Source organism: Nematolebias whitei, chromosome 3 (assembly GCF_014905685.2).
Source record: "Nematolebias whitei isolate Nwh7 chromosome 3, NemWhi1, whole genome shotgun sequence".
Taxonomy (NCBI): domain Eukaryota; kingdom Metazoa; phylum Chordata; class Actinopteri; order Cyprinodontiformes; family Rivulidae; genus Nematolebias; species Nematolebias whitei.
The window spans coordinates 13,517,760-13,539,959 of NC_056500.1; the positions used below are offsets into that span (position 1 = coordinate 13,517,760).

Genomic DNA, 22,200 nt, shown 5'->3' on the forward strand with positions numbered 1-22,200 from the left:
ATATGTGTGTGTGTGTATATATATATATATATATATATATATATAAACTCCTACTTACTACTTGTACTACTATTCCTACTTCATGGTTTTTCACTTATTGCGGGGCTTCAGGGTAAAGATCCCCCGCGATAAACGAGGGACTACTGTATATAAACTAGTTAAAAATGCTAAGGCTCTCAGAGACTTTAATGACAAGCTCTAAAAATAAAAAATTATGTGAATCTCAGCAGAAGGGAATGGACTTACCAGAGGGCCGATTTTTCCAACATTTCCCGTGTCTCCTTTCTCTCCCTGCAAGCAGTAAACATGAAAGCAACGTAAAGATTAGCTCCTGTTAATAAAGAGGTTTATCACAATCCTTTTGCGCACAGGAAATCAAGTTTTCAAAGGAACATACACACATGCTCACACGTGCACACAGCCTACACAAGGCTGTGAATAATTTTGTGTTCCATGCTGGCAAGAAGGAAATCGTTTTCTCCCTTAATTAAGGCCATCTCTAAAACACTGGCTGGGGTTTTAATGGGGTACAATTCTTAAAACACTAGTTTACTATAAGCCAAAAAATATATTGTTTAGAGAGAAAATCCCGGAAATGTTTGATAATATTGTAATAAAAGTACTTTTGTGAGTGAGTTCAAAAGCCAGTTAGTGCTCTGCTACTGATTAACCCACAGATGTGGCACAAAAATAACAGAGTACAACCAGCAAGGGCATGATAATTCAGTGAAATAAACTTTTACAGCTGGCTGTGTGGCTGATGTGACACCGAGGTAGATTGGTTGTTGTCTCAACCTAAAACTGTGGTTTTATTTCCTCAAAATGTCAGTGTTCTTATAGGCAAGATGGCCTCAATGTGCTTGTTGCTTCTGCCATTTCCTCACCAATTAATGTTGGATAGGTGCTATTAAAAGATAACACAAGTGAAGCAGGTACAAAGTAATTCCAACTTTTTTTTAGAATAATCAAGGTATTTCATCTGAACCAATCAGATCAAATGGAATTTAATAATAAAAAAGTCTCATACAAAAGGAATGAGAATGAATGACTGAAGATCAGTATGACATCAAACTCACCGTTAAACCCTCAAGGCCAGGTTCACCTGGGTGACCTTTCTTTCCATGTCTCCCCTACAAAAAGGTAATAATTAAAAGATAGTGAGATGTATTTTTTTTAATTTCTCATCAACTATTTTCTTACAAAACGTCTACATAAGTTTCAACTGCAATAAAAAGTGTGTTTGTATATATTCAAGTGGTGAATATGGAAGTTCTTACAGTAGAGCCAATGCTGCCAGGTGGCCCGAGCGGTCCTTCATCACCCTGCAGAAGCATGACACAATTAAACCATACACAATTCCATTTTCTTTAGCTAAACACACAGTATGCCATGTGTGTGTTACAAAACAATACAGGGAATTTACCATGTCCAGATAATTGATATACACACAACTTCCTGTCTACAGTGACAAAATAAGCTCATAATAGTTAGGAGATGGGTAATGATGACAACTTAGGCAAACAAAGTAGTTTTTCTGTTACTATCTATAAGTACAGGCAGAAACATGAGGGATGGTTAAAAAAAATAAGCTTTTCTTAAGTAAAAGCCTCTGCAACATCTGTTAACTATGTTTAAACACACTTCTCAACCAACATATCACTCTGCTCTCAAACCACATGTGACTGGTTTTCCTAACTATCAAAGAAAGTCAAACTGATAAAAGTAAACTATACATAAAGTCAATCAAAACAAGTATAAAAGTTTGTATAGTAAAATCAGAGAGCTTTGCCCCGAATTGATTTAAAATGTATCAAATCAGAAGTGAATGGTAAATGTGCTGCACTTATATAGTGCCTTTCTAAATAATGAAGATACTCAAAGTGTTTTACAACACATGTGCCCTCTTTTACCCATTCATACAACACTCTAATATTTCTGTACAAAGAATAATCAGTGCTTTATCACATTCATACACTGATGGGACACACATCGGAGGAAATGAGGGGTTCAGTGTCTTGCCCAGGGACACTTCGGCATGTGACTGCTAGTAGACTCAAACCTCCAACTCTTGCATTGGAGGATGACTGCGCTAACCACTCAACCATAGCTGCCCTTAAGTGAAATAAAACACATTTTGATTGTAATTATTCTGCGTAGTTTTCATTTCCTGAGAATATTTTGTTGTGAACTGGTGCGTTAATAATGAGCTGAACTGGCACCGTATTACTGACTGACTTCATGAATTGTATTTTTAAGCTACTTTGCCTGATTTCAAACTGAGCTGTGTGCGTGTAGAATATATGTGTCAACTCAATGAAGCTTTTCAGAGAACACAAACTACTGTGCGTGCTGTATATCTTCCAAAAGCTATCGCTTCTTTTTTCCAGGTCTGAAAGAATACTCTTGTTTTTATAAGAATCCAACATTACATCATAACATCACCTGGTGGAACATGCCTCACGGTGAAAAGGAAAAAAAAAAATCTTCCCGACACATTTAAGCTGCAACTGTTTAAGATAGGACTAGTTCCTAAATAAAAGGCATCAATTTAATCAGGCTTGCCTTTGTATATTGTTCACAAAAATCCCTTCATGAGACACATTTTCCATGCCTCTGCAACAGTCTAACAAGAACCAGAAAGACATACAGTATGGTGTAAAAATGTCATGAATTAAATAGTGTAGGTGTTAAATGATCTCACCTGTGGTCCTTTAGGCCCTGGAGGACCTTGGGGCCCTCTTGCACCCTGCATACCCTGAAACACAGCCAGATACCAAATTCAATAGGATGAACTAAATGTATGTGTTAGTGGATGATCAGAGAAAAAGCTGCTACCTTTGGTCCAGGTGGGCCATTGGGCCCTGGTGCTCCGATGTCCCCAGGAAACCCCTTGAAAAATAGAAGAAAATGTATTATTATTGAATACCATATTTTCCGGACTATAAGCCGCTATTTTTTTCATACACTTTGAACACTGCAGCTTAAATAATGATGCAGCTTATTTATGGATTTTTACGTGCTAACGAGCTTCATGCCACCAAAACGTTTAGCCTCATCACATCAGACCAATGAAATTACCTAACAGATCACAGTGGACCATTGAAACTGCTCAAATTAAATAATACGCACTCACACTAAATTCTTCAGATAAGTCATTTTGCTCAAGAGAGACAGAGGAAGTGTGTGTTGAAGTAATTCTGAAGCTGTTCAATTCCGACACTAAAGAAGACGACTTTAGTGGTTTTGATGCGCAGGAGGAAGATGAAGAAAACACTCAAGGACTTTTCCTGGTAGGCTACTGTATTTATTATTATTTTAGCCAGCCGTGTTACAGGTAACACGGCTGGCTAAAATAATAATAAACAGTACCTGTACTGTTTGCAAAATAGCATTTACAGTTCATATTTGTGTATGTTACCAGTACGTATTTAATTAAAAGTAAAAAAATAAAAAATTCTGTGTAAATATCTCATGTTACAACGTGGACACCTGCAGCTTATAGACAAGTGTTGCCTATATACCATCCATCCATCCATCCATAATCTTTTACATGCTTTTTCCAATTTGGGTCATGGGGGTCGCTGGTGCCCATGTCCAGCAATCATTGTGCGAGGGGCGGGGTACACCCTGGACAGGTCGCAAGTCAACCACAGGGCCACATAGAGACAAACGAGACAAACAACCATTCACTCTCTCACCCACACCTAGGGACAATTTAGAGTTACCAATCAAACTAACATGCATGTTTTTGGTCTGTGGGAGGAAACCGGAGTACCCAGAGAAAACCCATGCATTCACAGAGAGAACATGCAAACTTCACCCAGAGAGGCCCCCGGACCGGGATTTGAACCAGGGACCTGCGCGCTGAGAGGCAGCAGCTCTACCAGTTGCACCACCGTGCTGCCTATATACCTACTAATATTTTTATTTTTAAAGTTAGTCGCTGTGGCTTATTTTCAGGTGTGCTCAATAGTCCGAACGTTATGGTGTTAGCACTTTGTTAGATTCAAAAAACGTTCAACACAAAAACAACTGGACTTTATTTGTAACAGAAGACGTTTCGCTCCTCATCCGAGGAGCTTTCTCAATTCAAAGAGCAGTGAGTGAGGGGTTTAGGTTATAAGGCTAAGTGAGATAAGACACACATACATATGTAGATTTGACAATTCACACCTCAGCACCTTAACAGTAGGGGTTTCTTAAGGTCTTTGTTACTCTAATTCACAGATGAGGCCCCTCTGTTCCCATCAGGTGTGAAAACCGGCTGGGAATCTGTCTTAAAGTTGCATTATATGTTTTTGAAAGTGGAAATCTGAGGCCTCCTCCTCTATTAAGAGATGTTTTTTTCTCTTTTTACATAAATTGCTTCCTTCACCTCCCTCTCAAACCATCTGTGTTCTCGGTCCAAAATGTGCACATTTTGGTCCTCAAAAGAGTGTCCCTTATCTGTGAGGTGGAGGTGAACAGCAGAATATTGTCCTGAGGAGGTGGCTCTTCTGTGTTGAGCCATGCATCTGTGAAGAGGCTGTTTTGTTTCCCCAATATAGAGGTCTGGACAGTCCTCGCTGCACTGGACCGCATACACTTCACCACTCTGTTTGTGTATGGGTGTTTTGTCCTTAGGGTGGACTAGCCTCTGTCTGAGAGTCCTGCTGGGTTTGAAATGTACTGGGATGTTGTGTTTGTTGTAAATCCTTCTGAATTTCTCTGATACTCCAGCAACATAAGGGATGACAATGTTTTTACGTCTGTTGTTCTCCTTTTTCTGTTTATTAGTGTGTTTTGTAGATTTCCTCACTGACTTGACAAAAGCCCAGTTAGGATATCCACATATTTGGAGAGCTTCTTGAATGTGTTTCTGTTCCTTTTCCTTCCCTTCTGTCTTTGTGGGGACGCGTTCGGCCCGATGCTGTAACATTCTGACGACAGAGAGTTTGTGTTCCAGTGGATGGTGGGAGTCAAACAGAAGATACTGGTCTGTGTGGGTTGGTTTTCTGTAAACTTCAATGTTGAGGCTGTCCTCTCTTTCCATCTGAACCAAACAGTCCAAAAAAAGCAGCTTGTTGTCATTTGCATCCTCTCTGGTGAACTTGGTGTTATCTACCAAGTTAATGTGTCTGGTGAACGCTTCTATTTCCTTGGCTTGGATTTTGTCCCAGGTGTCATCCACATATCGGAACCAATGGCTTGGCATTGTTCCCTCATAGGAGTTTAGGGCTCTCTGTTCCACTTCCTCCATGTAGAGATTGGCAACAATGGGTGACTGGAGATCCCATGGCACAGCCGTGCTTCTGTCTGCAAAAACTGTCATTGAACTTAAAATAAGTGGTGGAGAGGCAGAGATCCATCAGGGTGCAGATCTGGTCCAGGGTGAAGTTGGTCCTGTTGATTAAGTCCTTGTCTTGTAGAAGTTGTTTTCTGACGGTTTCTACTGCTTCAGAGATGGGTATACAAGTGAAAAGAAAAGTCACATCATACGATACAAGGGTTTCTCCTGGGGTTAGTTTCAAATGTTGAATTTTGTTAGCAAAATCAATGGAGTTATTTATGTGATGATGTGTGTTTCCAACAAGAGGAGCTAAAATACCAGCCAGATGTTTAGCAATATTGTATGTCACTGAGTTCATGCTGCTGACGATGGGTCTGAGTGGTGTTCCTTCTTTGTGTATTTTTGGAAGTCCATAAAGACAGGGAATGACTTCCCCTGTGTACAACCTATCATGTCCTGGATGACTGAGAATCTTCACCAGCACACTTTGTTCGATGTATTTTGACCAAAATATAGGATGGTTTTAATATAACCCCACTCGTACTGAGGTACCACTGCAGCACCTCATTTAAAAGCTTGTGAAAGCTGGTATTAAAACACACACAAGAGAGGAATATATCTTAAACGCAGGTTTTCAGAAAATTAAAGTAAGAATAGTGATTGATGCATTACTACAGAAGGTTCAAGGTTCTTTATTGTCATTCGCATCACATGTGGTACATGAGGTGGAACAAAATTGTGAACTCAAGATCCCAGTTACACCCAAAGATAGCAAAAATATAAAGTATAAAATGAAACAGTATAAAATGATCTAAGCTATACTAGGGCTGAACTATAACTCAGTATTGATATATCTCACAATATATTTTTATTCAATAACGGTGATATGAGTTTTTAAGCACATTTTTGATATTTAGATTTTTTTTTTTTTTCATTTACCCTTTATTTACACAGGTAGTCTCATTGAGCCACAATAACTCATTTTCAAGAGAGACCTGTTTAGGGAGCAGATGGGGAGTTAAGGGCCTTGCTCATGAGCCCAGAGTGGGGCGAATGAGGGTAGGGGCAAATGTGGGCGCTTCACCTACCCCACCCACATTTTTTTTTTTTTTTATGTTGTGGTACCGGGGCATGAACCGGCGATCTTCCGATCACAGGCCCACCTCTCGAACCTCTGCACTACCACTCCCCAGATATGATTACAGCGTTTCACTGACGCATTTATTTTTCTGTTCGGGTTGAAGCGCCCTTCAACCCTAACAAAAAAAGCTGCGATACATAACTACGTAAGTGCATGGTGATGTAGATGTTATGCAGAGCTCAGTCCAGAAGGAGTCAGCAGCAGTAGCAGGCTAGGCTAAGCTAAGCTCCAATGCGCTGTATGTTTTTGCTTCAAAATGAGTGCCTATGGCCGTCAGAATGTGACTGAACATGCTTTCACAAGCAAAGAGAAATTAGATGACATAATTGATAAGAAAGGAAAGACTAATTCGGCAGTGTAGAAGTGGTTTGACTATCTAAGGTCCGATAATCTGCAGGTTTCAGTATGCTACAAAATGTGACTGAGGGGCCGTTTACATGGCGCCTATTTTGAGTGCATGCGCAGCTTTCTCTCTGCGGTTCTGCTGATCAATTACACGACAGTGGCCCCCTCTTTGAATCCGGAGGTTTCTGAATCCACCTTCCAGAGTGGAGGTTTTTCGCTGACTGTCCGCTGATAATGTAAACATCTCCCGCTGAGGCTTTGTGTTAAACCACATGCGCACACACACGCGCGGTCGGACAGATGGCATATTTCTATCAACATGGCGGCGGACACAGTGCTTTTTGAGCTACGATTGATGGGATTTTTTTTTTTTATCTCGTAGTTAATCAACGTCAGATTCCAGGTGCTGTGATCAACATTTTTATTAGAAGAGAGACAGTCTGATCCAGTTCTAATGTCGCTGTTTATAGAACGAGGCACGCGCACACGTCGCGCTACACTATAACATAAATGTGCTAAATAACAACAGTTTAATAATAATAAACAGTATTTATATTATTGTGAGTGATATAATGAAGCTTTGAGCTAAATGAAGCTATCTGGACATTATGTAATTCAAATTTAAAATGATGCTAAACATATTGCGTGTTACTAAAGTTGAAAATGATGACATCAGGTTTAATTTTTATTTACTTATTCAACAACACAAACTGTATGTCACACAAACACTGATAATTAAACTGAACACACTATAAAAAACAAGTTAACTAAACTGTAAACTACATTAATGAACTGGACTCTGCTCTGTTTTCATCCTGGAATCTGGTCCCACGTTGTTCATCTGGCTCGTTCAGGCTGTCACTCTGATTAATGCAGCTTAAAATATTGAATGGATTGAATAAAATAACTGCGGGGGATTCTAAATAAATAGTTCATCCAACATCTCTCTCTTCGACGTCCTCCTGCACTGCACCTGGGCCGAGCCACGTTCAGAACTGGTCCGCATGGTGGGAGAACAGCTTCTTCTTTCAGGAAAAATAAAAACTCAGTTGGTTGTTGTGTGATCGAAGTAAACACAAGCAAACATTATTAAGAACATTGATTTACCTGCTATAAATCAGCTACTGATTATCACGGAGTAAAGTCCAACATCGTCGACTCGGTTCTGGTCCACTCAGCGACTGGTGTGGAGCTGAAGCGGTCTCGCTTGGCATCAAATCTGTCGACTCTTATCCAAAATCCAGCTTTAACTTGTTAAATTGTTGTTAGCTGAAGTTTTAGCCCAGAGGAAAGGAGCGTGCCGAGACAGCACGCATGCGCATTAGGTGAAGGTACAAAACTCACAGCGCCATCTAATGACCCGGCATGGTAACTACAGCGGATTCAGTGGGGCTGGGGGGGAGGGATTCCTCCAGATGCATGTAAACACAAAATGCGTCCGTGTCAACGCGGATCTTTTACTCTAATTAACATTCGAAAAAACCTGTTTCCCCCCATCGTGTCAGTGTAAATAGAGCCCGAGAGTCGTTCCAACTAGTGGTGGGAACACATCTAACTTGTTCCACCATCCGAAGAGTTTCCATTCAATAGAATATGCTGAGAGTCAGAAGATGAAGCACAATAAAAGTTTGAGCCAACATGTCCCAATGTTTCAAAGGTGAACATTGATTTATTTGTACAGTTTGTACACTTTTCTGAGGCTTTTATATTGTTTATATCGATATCGGAATTATATCGTTGTTGATCAAAATTAAGAAATATATCGTGATAAAAGTTTTGGCCATATCGTTGAGCCCTAAACACTAATAATGTAAAATAATATGGTATGTTAAACAGCAGCCTGAACATGAGTCTGTAGTGAGCAGAACTGAACTGATAAGGGCCAAAACCCTCAAATGTGTGAGTGATGAAAGACTCTCAGACATACTCCCACCTTTTAGTGTGATCTCCTGCAGGTGAAACACACCATCATGGTAAGCCCCAGAACAGAGGGACCACCACCTCAGTCTGCCAGTCTAATGCCATTGTCCCCAACTTTCTTCAATGTTGCGCAGGCGTTTTATTTAAGGCAGCCCAAAAAATTCAGGACTTTGAAGATCTTAGGAGGAATATTTTTCACCGGTGAAGCTAATGCAGAATTGTTTACCTCAATTGCCTCAGCTTCAGTATCTCAGTCAGTTGTTTCTCAATTCTGCTGCAGCAAGAAGTTATAACTACAGACACTAATTTCTGCTAATAATGATTCTCTGTCCCAGGACAGGAGGCTCCTTTAGGACAAAACTATGAACTATAAGCCTGTCTCTTTGTTTTATTCATATTGCTGTTTGGTATTTTCCTTTGTCTTGAAGTAAATTATTGATTTTATTTTATTTTTGTTTACAGTGTAAAAGTTCAATTGTTTCACATTAAAAAAGTAGTGATTCAAACTTTATTTAATTTATGTTCAGTAAAAGCTTGATAAGATCAGCTGGTTTCTGTAACACGTTCAGAAACAAATATTTTATACAATATTAAAACAAAAATATACTCAAATAGTCACAAATACTTCACTGCAACCCCCTCACCCACCCAAATAAAAAAAATCCAACAAAAAAAAACATGAAATTTTCCATAAAATGTGTTGATTTTTAAGAATGTGCTGAAAATATAAACTCATGTATGTCCTACCTCTGGTCCTGGAGGCCCAGGTGGTCCTTGTGCCCCTATTTCTCCAGGTCTACCCTGAAAATTATAATGATAAAACAGGTAAAAAGGTTTAACATTTAACATGTTTGTTTTATTTGACAAAACAGATAAACCCTCATATTTCAAAATGCTTATCAATGAACATATCTAGAAAAAGATGCAATTCTTTCTAATAAAACGTTACATAAAGAACAGCATAACAAGCCAATACTAATTATAGGATTTATCAAAAAGGAAAGTCTTAATCCCAGTCTTACAACTGGACAATGTGTCAGCCCTATGGGCAGAAACTGGAAGTTGGTTCCACAAGAGAGGAGCCTGATAACTGAAAGATCTTCCTCCCATTCTGCCTCTGGAAACTCGCAAGTAAGCCTGCAGTTTGAGAGCAACGTGCTCTGTTGGGAAAATATGGAACAATAAGATCTGTGATATAAAATGGAGCCAGGTTGTTGAGAGCTTTTTAGGTTAGAAGTCAGATGAATTATGAATTCAGTTCTGGACTTGACAGGGAGCTAATGGAGAGAAGCTAAAACTGGAGATATATGATCTCTCCTACTAACTCCAGTTAAGACTCTGGCAGCGGCATTTTAGATTAACTGAAGACTTTTTAAAGAAGTATTTAGACACCCAGATAACAAACCATTGCAATAGTTGAGTCTAGATGTGACAAATGCCTGAATCAGTTTTTCTGCATCATTTTTAGATAAGATGTTTCTAATTTTACCAATATTACTCAGGTGGAAGAAGGTGGTTTTTGTAACATATTTAATGTGGTTAATGTGTTAATTTACCACATGCAAACATACCAGCGGTCCTGGTTTCCCTCTGGGCCCAGCAGGACCAGATGCACCAACAGCACCCTGAAAGTTAAAGACACAAAACAAAATAATTTCACACACACACGCTTCATATGAGTTATTGCTCTATAGCAGAGAACAAGTCAGGATGTGAATTATCTGATGTCATATAATGATTAATGAATGAACATTTGAATTTATTTGAACGCACATGGCATCTTGGAACATGTTTGGATTAATTTATTGCCTATTTTACAAAAAAAATAAAAAATTCAGAGGTTTTTAAGAGTGATAGAAACGAAAACTCATGTTTACAAAAAAGAAAGATGAACAGAACAAAGTGAAATAGTTGGGGAAGCATCATGTTTGTGCAACAGGTGGCTCACCTTGTCACCTTGATATCCCATCTCCCCTGGATTGCCTCTTTCTCCCACTTCACCCTAGATTTTGTAATATCATACAAAGATATAACAAAAAAAAAAAAAAAACTACCCTGCTAATATGATTATAATACACCAAAAGACCAAAGAAAAACACAACTTCAGCATGGCGTACACAATGAATAAAAATGCAATAAAGAAACTGCTCTGGTTTGATCAAAAGATATAGTACATATATTTTGGGTATAATTATAATCTTTAAGCTTAATAATCAATTTATATAAAAAAATTAAACTGAATAACCCCCAAAATTACTCTGAAAAGTGTTTTGTCATTGAGTGAAAGCAAAAGCCCAAATATATATTTTGAATGTTATAACCTTGAAGAAATTAACATTTACACTCATTATTAATGTCTGCCCTCTGCATTTAAACTGTTGTAGAAGTTGTGTGCTGTGTATCAAAATGTCAACAAGGTTTCTTGTAATTACATCCAGTGTAATTACACGAAGTGCATTAGTGACACATAACACACATATACACTGCAATAATATAAATATTTAGATCACCTTATCACCTTTCAATCCAGGCAGGCCGCCATGTCCTGCTGGGCCCTGCAGCACCAAAAGAGATGGTTGAAGAGAAAGTGGCAAAAAGAAGGAGAGAACATAAAAGATGACACTGTAAGAACAGTTTTCAAATTGTTGATTTGTAATACATTTCTCAGTTACATCAGTTCTCATGTTACATCACCGACTAATATTGTATTTGCATTACACAACTTTGTGTTAAATTTAGACTATTTACTGCAGCCAAGACCTACCTGAGGTCCCGCCATACCAGGCAGTCCTCGTGGTCCCTCTGGGCCTGGGTCCCCCTGTTGAGAGATTAGAGAAGAACACAATGGAATTTGTGTTTCCAACACTCAAAGAGCCAAATGCACAGACTTATGACTCTGGCCCGGGGATATGGCTTTACATTGCATAGAGTTTTTGACTCTGGGTATTTCTGTTCCTATGTGAAAATCTTTTGGCATGAACACATTGTACTTTCCCCCCTTCGCAGATCATTCTTTTATCTTGTAGCCTTTCAACAGAAATAAGACGAGCTAAAGTGTATCCAGTTGTTTTGAACGGCTCTGTTGTCACGTTCACACCTGAAGGGCAACATCACTGTTGAAAGGTAAAAATTTTCAGAAAGTGTTGCTGAAACTCAAATTATTGTTTGCAAGCCGGCAGGGGAGATAATGTACAGACTTTCAGCAGTTCTTAATGTTACTGTAGCAACAATGGTGTGTGCATGTGTGTGTGCGTGCGTGTGTGTGCACCATTTTTTAGGACATATAAATCAAACAATTCACTTTACAATATAGATCCTATTTTTCAAAATGTTGGACATGCTTGTTAAGAAGAAATAATAATAATAATAACAATATGTTTTTTTTTAAATCATACATTTTTGGGAATACTTTTCATTCAACCTTTAGTTATACAGGGTAATCCAATTAAGCCTCAGGGACTCATTTACAAGAAAGACCTGGGTTTAGCAAAGAGTGATGACAATAGCAGACAACAAATACAAGAATAAACAATCATAAAAGAAAGCAAACATTGAGAAGAACAAGTGAAAGAAAATGGTATTAAAATAACAGAACAAAAAACAGCTAGGTTGCAAGGTGATATAGAAAACTAAAAACTGGAACATGTCTGCATTGGTTTTTGCCATTAACGTAGCCATTGTTTAAAGTCACTTAGAGAGGTCAAGGTCGAGAGCTTCAGATTTTTTTGCAAGATATTCCAGGAAACAGGAGCAGAGTAGGAGAAGGCCCTTTTGCCTACTTCAGTCCAAAGTGAGGGAACACTGCAGGTAATAATGTCCTGAAAAAAGTACACTATGGCTGCACTCACGCAGTGACATGTAGGAGGAGATGTATGAAGGCAACAGACCAAGAAGTGATTTAAAAATGAAACTGTATCAATGGGTCGACGTGAATTTAATGATGACCAGTTAACCACAAGGTGCAGTGATGGGTATGATAGTTACAGCAAGTTATGAATTTTAGCACACCATGATAGGCAGCGTCCAACATCTGCAGGGTGCTTGCAGGGGTGTTCATGTAAATAATGTCACCATAGTCAATGGAAGGGAGGAAAGTCACAGTTACAAGAGGTTTCCTAGCATTCAGAGTTAGACAGGATCTGTTTCTGAAAAAGAAACCCAGTTTAACTTGCAGTTTTATTGCCAAGTTTTCCATGTGGAACTTAAAAGAGAGAAGTGAATCGACCAAAATACCCAAATATTTGTATCGACAAACTCAATAGGAGCACCATTCGAGGATATAATCTAGGGAAGAACAGCTGGGACAGACGTCCTGTTTGAAAACAACATCTCTTTGGTTTTGTTGGTGTTTAGGACAAGTTTGAGATGGAACAAATCTCACTTAGCAGGCAAAGACAACTCTAAATTTGGAAACCAGTAATTGTATTTCTTATGATGTTTTGCAAAATTCTCAATGTCATTATCTTCAGGTATTGTTTGTTTATAGGTCTTTAAACGTATTTTCTCAAGAGCAGAAATCCAAGGATTTTAAATTATATAATTTTTTTATAAATTCTAAAAGTATTTCTATTTATATGCATGATGGCATAATGAGTAATTTCACTTCTATTTATTTATTTATTTATTTCCTCTGTTGCTGAGCATAGTACATTCCTTATATACATATAAAACTTACCAACTAATGTGGATGTATATATATATATATATATATATATATATATATATATATATATATATATATATATATATATAACAACATGAATTTCCACTCAGGAGGCTTTTAATGTTGAATTACATTGTGCTCTGTGTTACAGGGACAAAATGTGAATAAAACAAGGACAAACTGTGTACTGTGTGTATATGTGAGTGATGCAGTCCTTTTATGTTCTCACATCTGTGTTACATGTTCTTTACAAACCATAGACAACCATGTGGTGTCAAGTCAAGTCAAATTTAATTATGAAGCTCATTTAAAACAGCAACTGGTACCAAAGTCATTGTACTGGTTCTGACCCAACACATCCGACTGAACTGCATCGTGATTCACTGAATGAAAACAAATAGTTATTGGTTTGACAAAAGAGCTGCTGTGGCTACACATTTAAGGCATCGCAAGCTTGATTTTCTTATATTACGTGTAATAAGCATTACAACTGCCACACTGTCACGTGCTGATTATCCATGCTGCTGATTATCCATGCTGCTGATTATCCATGCTGCTGATTTATGGCTTTTAAGCAGCTATATTCATACCTATCTGCTCACTACAGACACATGTTCAGGCTGCTGCTTAATATATCGTATCATTTTACATTATTAGTGTTTAGCAAATATCTTAGATCCTTGAATACTGTTTATTTTAATACTTTATATTCTTTTAATTTTTATTTTTTGCTATTTTTTGGGTATAAATGGGACCCTGAGTACACAATTTTGTTCCACCTCATGTTCCACATGTGATGCGAATGACAATAAAGATACTTGAACCTATAGAGAATATAAAACTGTCTGCCATCCTTTTATGTATTTTTGTGTCTCACAATGTTCTTCTAACTATGCCAATAAATCCAACACCAAGCTAAATAAACCTGACCCTCAAAACGATGAAAGGTGCTTTAAACAGCTGTATCAGTTTTGCTCACATGAACATCTGGATACTAAGGACTCCTCTGCGAACTAAAACACTTTTTACAATAAAATATGGGAATTTGTTTTGTGAATGGTTTCTCACTGGGGTAAAAGCAAGAACACACAAATGTCTTGTCCAACGTAGGCTTTAGAAAAATTGTAAACACATAAATAAAGTATAGCTACAAATGTCAGACTCACCCTCAAACCAGGAAAACCATTAATGCCAGACCCACCATCAGGGCCCTGTGAAGCATCAGCATCAGCATTTAAGTACACAGAATAAAACAATTACAACACTTTTTAGCATTTAACATCCAGAATGACAAACCATTTTAGTATTTATTGTCTGAAGTACAAGATGGTTCAATAAAAATGATGGCTAAGGAAAAAACTAACAGGTTTGGCATAAAAAGGTTTAAATACATATATATAAAAGCTTGGCAGAATTAAGTATAATACATAAATCTGAGTGAGATTATAATGATTCACTTGCAAATGCTATCATTAAGAAAAATGTACAATTAGAAAGCAGGAACACCCACACTTCTGCATTTGGTGGTAAATTGGCAAGTGCCAGACGGATTTTGGACACAGGTATAATTAGCAGGAGACAGACAAGAGTTCTTACCTGTTTGCCATCTGGACCAGGGGGTCCCCTCTCTCCCACATCACCCACAACACCCTGTGAAGAAAGTAGTAAAACAAAGTAAATTTCTAACTTGACTCAATTTTTTTGGCTTCTATCAAGTTTTTATTTTCTTTGTTAATTCTGGCCTATAATTTTTCTAAGTTAATTTATTAAAGTGTTGCATATTTAAAAAGCTAAATGATATGTATTTAACTAGACATACATGTTTCAATAAAATGTACGTTTTCTTTGATTTTTTTTCTTCTTATAGTAACTACACCTGGAGTAATCTCTCTGTTTCTGAGATTGAATGCTATCTGCTTGTTTCCTCAACTTTATGACTTTTAAAAATGTGCATTTTCTAACGTATGAGAATATTTTGTACAGTGCCCTGAGATGAATTTTGCTGTGAACTGGTGATATATAAATAAACTGAATTGAACACTTAAAATCAAGCAGATGCTTGTTCCTACTTGTCAATTTTAACAGATCAATAAAACAAAAATAATTCTAACTTGTTTTAAAAAGCCTTAGTTTTTACCAATGTCAAGACCCAAAACAAATACTTTAATTATTTTTATCTTAATGCAACACTGTTTTATTTCACTACTGCTCTGAAAAAAATCTGCAAAGCCACAATGTATTTATTTGTTTAAATATTTTATTATGTTTTGTAATGTGTTTGTACGTTTACTTTTTCCTTCTCTGTGTGTTTCATTTAATCTATGTCTATTTCATAATGTGATCTTTGAGCCAATTCCAAACAACAAATTAATTTTCGTGGGCACCTTTGGAGCTTTTTGTGCTGTATAAAGTCCCCCTTTTTTTGAGGATGTAAACGTTCTTATACATAACATTTTTATAAGCAATTAAAATGGATTCATGATTACATGTCTTCCTTTGGGACCAGGTTTTCCAACAGGACCAGGAATTCCCTGAAAAAAAAAGTGTATAGGTTACTCAAAGAGATGTAGATCAACAAACCTAAAAAAAGTTTTTTTAAACTGTGATACAGAGAAAATACAATTATCAAACATGGATTCATCTCAATAAAATTCAGCAAATCCTTAAGTTTAAACAATTATATTAATCCTAATTTGCATTAACCAACCCATCAATAGCCATAGTTTCCAACCTGTATATAATGCATGTTAAATAATGAGCACACATTTAAATAAATAAAAGAGCAATTTTATTACATGTTTGACAAATAGCACAGGTAAAAAAAATAATTAAAAAAATAAATAAATAACACTCACTTTCTCTCCTTCCAGCCCTGGTGGCCCAGCAACACCAGGTGGTCCAATGAAACCCTGAAAATAGGAACGATGACACGCCCATGATAGTTTGAGAATAACAAAAATCTAAGTAGACACATTTTCTTCAGTGGCATTCAGTTTAAAACTGTAGCATTCATCTACATAATATTTCTATTTTTAACATCAATTACTTTTTTTATGACAGCGCTCACTTAGAAACCTTAAATAGTCTTTAAATTTATGCTACACAGCTGCTGTATATCAATTTTTCTTACCTTTGCCAACAAGCAGCATTTATGAGCATTTGGAACTAATTATTTGAACCACATTAGGGCCAACGATACCTTCAGAAGGAACGTCTGAATAAAACGTCCATCTCACAGTTTTTCAGCATTGCATATACAACTAATGATCAAACTTCTGTTGGAGTCTTTCCAAAGTTTGAGGCTTCACAGTGGAAACTATCTAGTTATAAATTACATTTGTTCGAATGTACTCTACTTTGTTTGTTCAAGGTAAATACTTTGAACGACATATTTATGATGGCATCCACCTCCACCTCATAAATATCATACTGTGAGTTCTGATCTGCTGAACCTCTTCAACATGTCCATGATTCCAAGTCAACACTTGTGGATCAAGCTGTTTTTTTAGACAAAAGCTAAAAGCTTTATGGGTCTGCTGATAAGCCCCGTTAAGTACAGCCACTATAAGAAATGTAATGTCTGGTTTCAGCTGCCTTTTTTTCAAACAGCACAGCTGTATCTAAAGCAAAGGTTTCCAAATGTATTAGTTTTTGACTCTCGAAATAGCAATGTATAATACCTGCAACCACAAATACTCTTAGCTGAAATACACAAATGTTGCAAAACAACAACAACAAAAACAGCAAATGACAGCACAAATTAACTTATAATATACTATTTTGCACTCTTTATGACTATTATGGTTATCTTTGATAACAATTATTATGAAAATTTGATCATAGGAATGTTATTTTTTTCTGGAGGTCATTTCAGGACTCCTCTGTCTTCTTCTTTTGGCTTTTTCCTCTTCAGGGGTCGCCACAGCGAGTCATCCTCCTCCATCTCCCTCTGTCCTCTGCATCCTCTGTCCTCACTCCAACTACCTCCATGTCCTCTCCAACTGCATCATATATCTCCTCTTTGTCCTTTTCCTGGCAGCTGCATTTCTAACATCCGTGACCCGCATAGTAGCTGTATGTTTTGTAGTTTTATGCTGTTTTAGTTGTAGTTTTATGTCAACCTGTGTTGCTGCCTGTTGACCAGGTTGTCAGTGTAAATGAGAACTAGTTCTCAATTGACATACCTGGTGAAAAAAAAAAAAAAATAGTTCCAACCCCAACTTTGAAACCACCAACGAAGCACAAAGTCATAAAAAAATTAGGCTACGGATGAAATGGGTCCATAAATAACATGGATCAAATGCTCTAATATTAAGACCCTTTTATATTGTAGTTGTACTTTTTCATGTATACTGTAAGTCATTGTGTACTCCTGCCTCGCCACGTCTCTTTCTCCTATACTTCAACGTTATCAATGCGCTTTCTGTCTCTGTGGCTCCATTTCACCAAGCCGCCCTCAGCCTGACACAATAATCCCAGCTATCCTCTTTCTCCCGGTTTCACATAAAGTCCCTTCTCTCACCAGCTCATTTAACCCCCCTCCTTCTCTCTGCTTTCATACTTTCCCTAATCTGTTTTTCTTCCATCCTCTTCTCTTTCTTCTGTTTTCTTGTTTTGGGGGGCATTCCTTTCTGAAGAATGGACCACAGTGAGGAGAACAAGTCTGCTTTCTAATGTGACGACCCAAAGTCACACCAAAGGGTTCCCCAAGCCTCGTTCTGATCTATGTCTATGGAGCAAAGCTGAAGGCATGTCACTGCATTGGTTCTTTCAGAAACTGAAGTGGTTAATTTAGAAGAAAAAAAAAAGAGACAGAATGAAAGCAGAGAGCTTCTTGTACTCACACGAACACCTTTAGGTCCAGGACTGCCTTGTGGCCCAGATAATCCCTGTAAGAAAGGCATGACTTTGGTGAAGACGAACCGGTTGTTTAATTTTTTTCACATGGGAAGTCAAATCCTCGTATTACTGAATCTAAATGATCTACTAAACATAAATAATTGGCAGCAGAAAACTGATTTAATTCATGGTTGCATTTTTCTGAGCACACCGAATATCTCGGCACAGCAGAGAGCAGATAGTGTCAAACAGGTGTAAGCTTCGTAATGTTCTCAGCAGAGCAACAAAGAATCAAAAACATCTGACGGGGGAACTATTTGTTTTGTGTTTTCACTGCACCTGCCTGCCAGGGTAACCTGTAGCTCCGGCCTCCCCAGGAGGTCCTGGTATGCCCTGCAGCAAAGAGAGAAAAAAGTGAATGAATGATGAATGCAAAGCTTTGGTGGACAGATGAAGTGAAAGAAGAGACTTCTACCAGCTACTGTCTGCAAGAATAAAACATGCACTGTTCATTCCAGACAGCCCAGACTACCGGTACTTACTGTAGCTTACAGCAAACCTGCAACACCCCCCACCCCCCACCACATCACTGTTTCTTTTCTTAAACAGTTTTAATGGGACTATTAGCACTTTGACAAGCTGGAGGGGGATTCCATCAGGGTATAAAAGCTAAACATTGGATAAAAGAACGAGCTGACGTAACTGTGATGAACACAACCTGTGTGAGCTTTGTAAAGCGGTTTGCACGTTTGAGCTAACGTTGAGCATTTCAAGATTCTTTATTTGTTTAGCTCCAGCTTTCAACATTACCAAAATGGAAAGTATGCCAGACTAAAACCTTTCAGTTGAGTTTCACAGCTTGAAACCCTGATTTGGGATATTTCATTCCAGCTAACAGCTTTTGGTGTTCTGTTTTTGAGGAGGCAGGTAGAGTTTAACTGTTTTCAGCAGACGCCTTAATAAAACAAAAGGTGCAATGCTTGCTTTGACAAGAGGTTTTAAAAAGCATGACATTTGTAGGAGGTCTCTATGAACAATTTGTGTTCATTTAAGACTTAAGTTCTTGGTAGAACTCATCAGAGTACCGGTAATCATCTTTCCTGTCTGTGCCAACATTGTGCACAGTTCTTTTTGTCTGACTTCAAAATTGTACAGATTCTACATGGCACTTTGTGTTGACAAGCATCTATTATCTGTTGATAAAGATCATTTTTTGTTTTAGTAACCTGATCACAATGAGACATTTTGTCAAGGTTCTGCATGCCCCTTTATGCAGAACTGGGTTTATGTAAGGTTCCTATACATGTTTAAGGAATTTTGACTGCCGTGTTTAGGAAGTTTCTGCAACGTAACCTCTGGGCAGAGGGAGTGGAGCTTCTTTGTTTCATTAATATTTACCATCGTTGCTTATTAGGCATGCACTGTTGGAATTTTGGCAGCATAAATCTCCTGTTAATGCACATTAACAGCTACTTACTTGTTCCCCTGGTGGGCCGGGTGTACCTGGATAACCTTTGGGACCCTTAAAAGGGAATAAGAAGACATAAGAAGTACAAAGTCAGCAAAGCACTGAAGATGCTTTAAGCAACAGCCTGAGTTTTACATTACACAGTCCATCACTGCGCCAGGTCCCCTGCACGAACTCTACCCCGCACCCAGGCCTCCAGCTATGACCTCCCTCCACCAAGTCTTTCATGTAGGGAGAGTATTATGGGGGTCAGACTCCGGGTTTAGGCTTGGAAGTCGGGGCTAGATGCAAGGTCGAAGGGTGGGGTTATGGTTAGGAAATGGTTTAAAGACAGTCAGAGGGCTAAGTTTAAAGAGAGGGGTCCCAGGTTAAGTTTGGGGTCAGTGGTCAGAAGGTTAGGTTTAAGAAAAGAGGTCTCGAGTTAGGTTTAGGAAAAGGGGTCTTGGATTAGGTTAAGGGTCAAGGGTCAGGGGGTTAGGGTGTAGGAAAAGGGGTCTCGGGTTAGGTTAAGGGTCAAGGGTCAGGGGTTAGGGTGTAGGAAAAGGGGTCTCGGGTTAGGTTTAGAGTCAAGGGTCAGGGGGTTAGGTTTAAGAAAAAGGGTATCAGGTTAGATTAAATGTCAACGGTCAGGGGTTAGGTTTAGGATCAAGGGCCAGTGGGTTAGGTTTAGGGTGAAAGGTCAGTAGGTTAGGTTTAGGAACATTATGGTTTGATTTTATTCCAAAGGCATGAACACAAAAGGAAAAGCTACTTTGTTAAAAATGCTATGACAACCCTTCTTAAGATTTCATAAACGTCTGTGCATGATTTCCCAGTGATGCAGGACGTAACGGATTTTAGAAACATGAATGTCTGCACAATCATGAAAAAAACCTAACAAACTTATTGAATAAATCAATAGCATGTAGGAATGTGCAGAAAGCAAACAGCTTTTAAAAACTTCTTTCAACACTTCCAACAGCTGTGAGTTATTCAGTTGATTGGGAAAACAATGGATTAAAGGAGGTTTTGATAATTCTGGCCTTTTCCAGTAAAAATGAAAGTTTGCACTTTTCCAAATTCAACAGTGAGACAGAGTATTAAAAGCATAACACTGTGTGATGATTAATATGGACATTGTTTTGTTAGGGTTTGTTAAAATGTTTTAGAGGTGGTTTTATTGCTCTTGATTCATGTTTCTTTAGTATTTTCTATGATTTGTGCTTGTTCATCTTAATTCCTAAGCTTGATACAGACCAGGTTCTGGTTAGTTAACCACCACACCTGTTTGTTTCTCCTATTTACTCCCACAGTAATGGTATTGTGGCGGATGTTTTAGTTTTTCTAACGTCCGATCCTCAGTTCTGTTATATCGAGTGTTGATCATATTGAGATTGCTTTCTTTGTTGCATCTATTTAATTAGAGCTTGTTTAAAATTTTAGATTGTTTAAATGTCCTTAAAGTTGCTACATTCTTGGCTTTGTTGTAATTGTAACTTTTTTTTTTTTACTTCTTGGCATCCTCTTCCTTTCCTGCATTCCATTTCATTGCATTTCCTTACTTTTCATCGGATATGTAAACAAACAAATCAGACCCCCCCCCAAAAAAAAATTAGATCAAACTTAAATGAACATATTCTGCAAGAAAATGTCTATTAATTCTAAAGTTTGTTTGTGCACAAAGGACAGATCCAGCACTAAGTTCAACAAGATTTTTATTATTGTTTTATTTTTGTAAATTTAGCAGGAATTATTGTTTAGTATACTAAATCTTTTCTTTACCTAAAAATGATTGTATTCTTTGACATGATTATCAACAACAGATGTCCACAACTGCAGAGGCTGAGGTCACAGACGGGTCAGCGTGTTTCTGGAGTGGTGATACCTTCTTTTAAAGACTGCCTCTGATTTCTGACTTGCTTTTGAGGTTGAGACATATGAACCTTCACATGCAATAAAAAGCCAACATGGGGTTAAAGAGAGTCAAGCCAGTCATTTCCTGAGGGGCACAGTTCACACAGTGGGTGTATTAGGTGTGGGCTTCTGGGAGACAAGGTTAAGGCCAGCTATTTGGATACAATAGATTTAGACAGACTGCTGGGCCAACTGTGAGGACTGAGCTGCACAAGAGTAAAAGACGTCTACTATTCAACCATATTTGGTTACCGACAAAGACTACAGCCTAATGCAGGTCAGTCATGTGACTCAAGCATCCATATGGTTTTCAGTGGATTTAGCTGACTGCTTTGTTTACACTGATTGTGTACCTGCATTTCTAAACTGCATATCATGGAAAACTCCTTAGTAAAGACTCAAATTGCACAATTTTATATAGTTTAGGATATGTGTGTTTTGTTTTTTTAAGATGAAAATGAATGTTCTGTTTGTAAACTTCATTATTGGTCCCATCCATGGATATATTATATTTTTATTCCAGACAAAACAACAAACTTGATCCTACCAGTGGTCCTGGAAATCCCTTTGGTCCAGGTAAACCAGGTGGACCTCGGTCACCCTGATGACATAAATATAAAGAAAATAAAAGAGCATGATTTAGTCTTTACAAATGTCACAGA

General features: G+C 37.9%; 1 protein-coding gene across 1 annotated transcript in view; it reads right to left on the reverse strand.

Annotated features, from left to right (window-relative positions):
- Positions 1-22,200, reverse strand: part of LOC119430578 (collagen alpha-1(XXIV) chain) — a 91,866-nt gene that overhangs the window by 42,565 nt on the left and 27,101 nt on the right. The window contains exons 7-24 of the mRNA XM_037698009.1: positions 22,086-22,139; positions 19,655-19,699; positions 18,517-18,570; positions 18,183-18,227; positions 16,194-16,247; positions 15,825-15,869; positions 14,935-14,988; positions 14,505-14,549; positions 11,440-11,493; positions 11,186-11,230; positions 10,624-10,677; positions 10,247-10,300; positions 9,423-9,476; positions 2,836-2,889; positions 2,702-2,755; positions 1,278-1,322; positions 1,077-1,130; positions 247-291 (exon numbers count right to left, since the gene is read on the reverse strand). Coding sequence (XP_037553937.1) covers positions 247-291; positions 1,077-1,130; positions 1,278-1,322; positions 2,702-2,755; positions 2,836-2,889; positions 9,423-9,476; positions 10,247-10,300; positions 10,624-10,677; positions 11,186-11,230; positions 11,440-11,493; positions 14,505-14,549; positions 14,935-14,988; positions 15,825-15,869; positions 16,194-16,247; positions 18,183-18,227; positions 18,517-18,570; positions 19,655-19,699; positions 22,086-22,139 — 909 coding nt within the window. The remainder of the gene's footprint in view (positions 1-246; positions 292-1,076; positions 1,131-1,277; positions 1,323-2,701; positions 2,756-2,835; positions 2,890-9,422; positions 9,477-10,246; positions 10,301-10,623; positions 10,678-11,185; positions 11,231-11,439; positions 11,494-14,504; positions 14,550-14,934; positions 14,989-15,824; positions 15,870-16,193; positions 16,248-18,182; positions 18,228-18,516; positions 18,571-19,654; positions 19,700-22,085; positions 22,140-22,200) is intronic.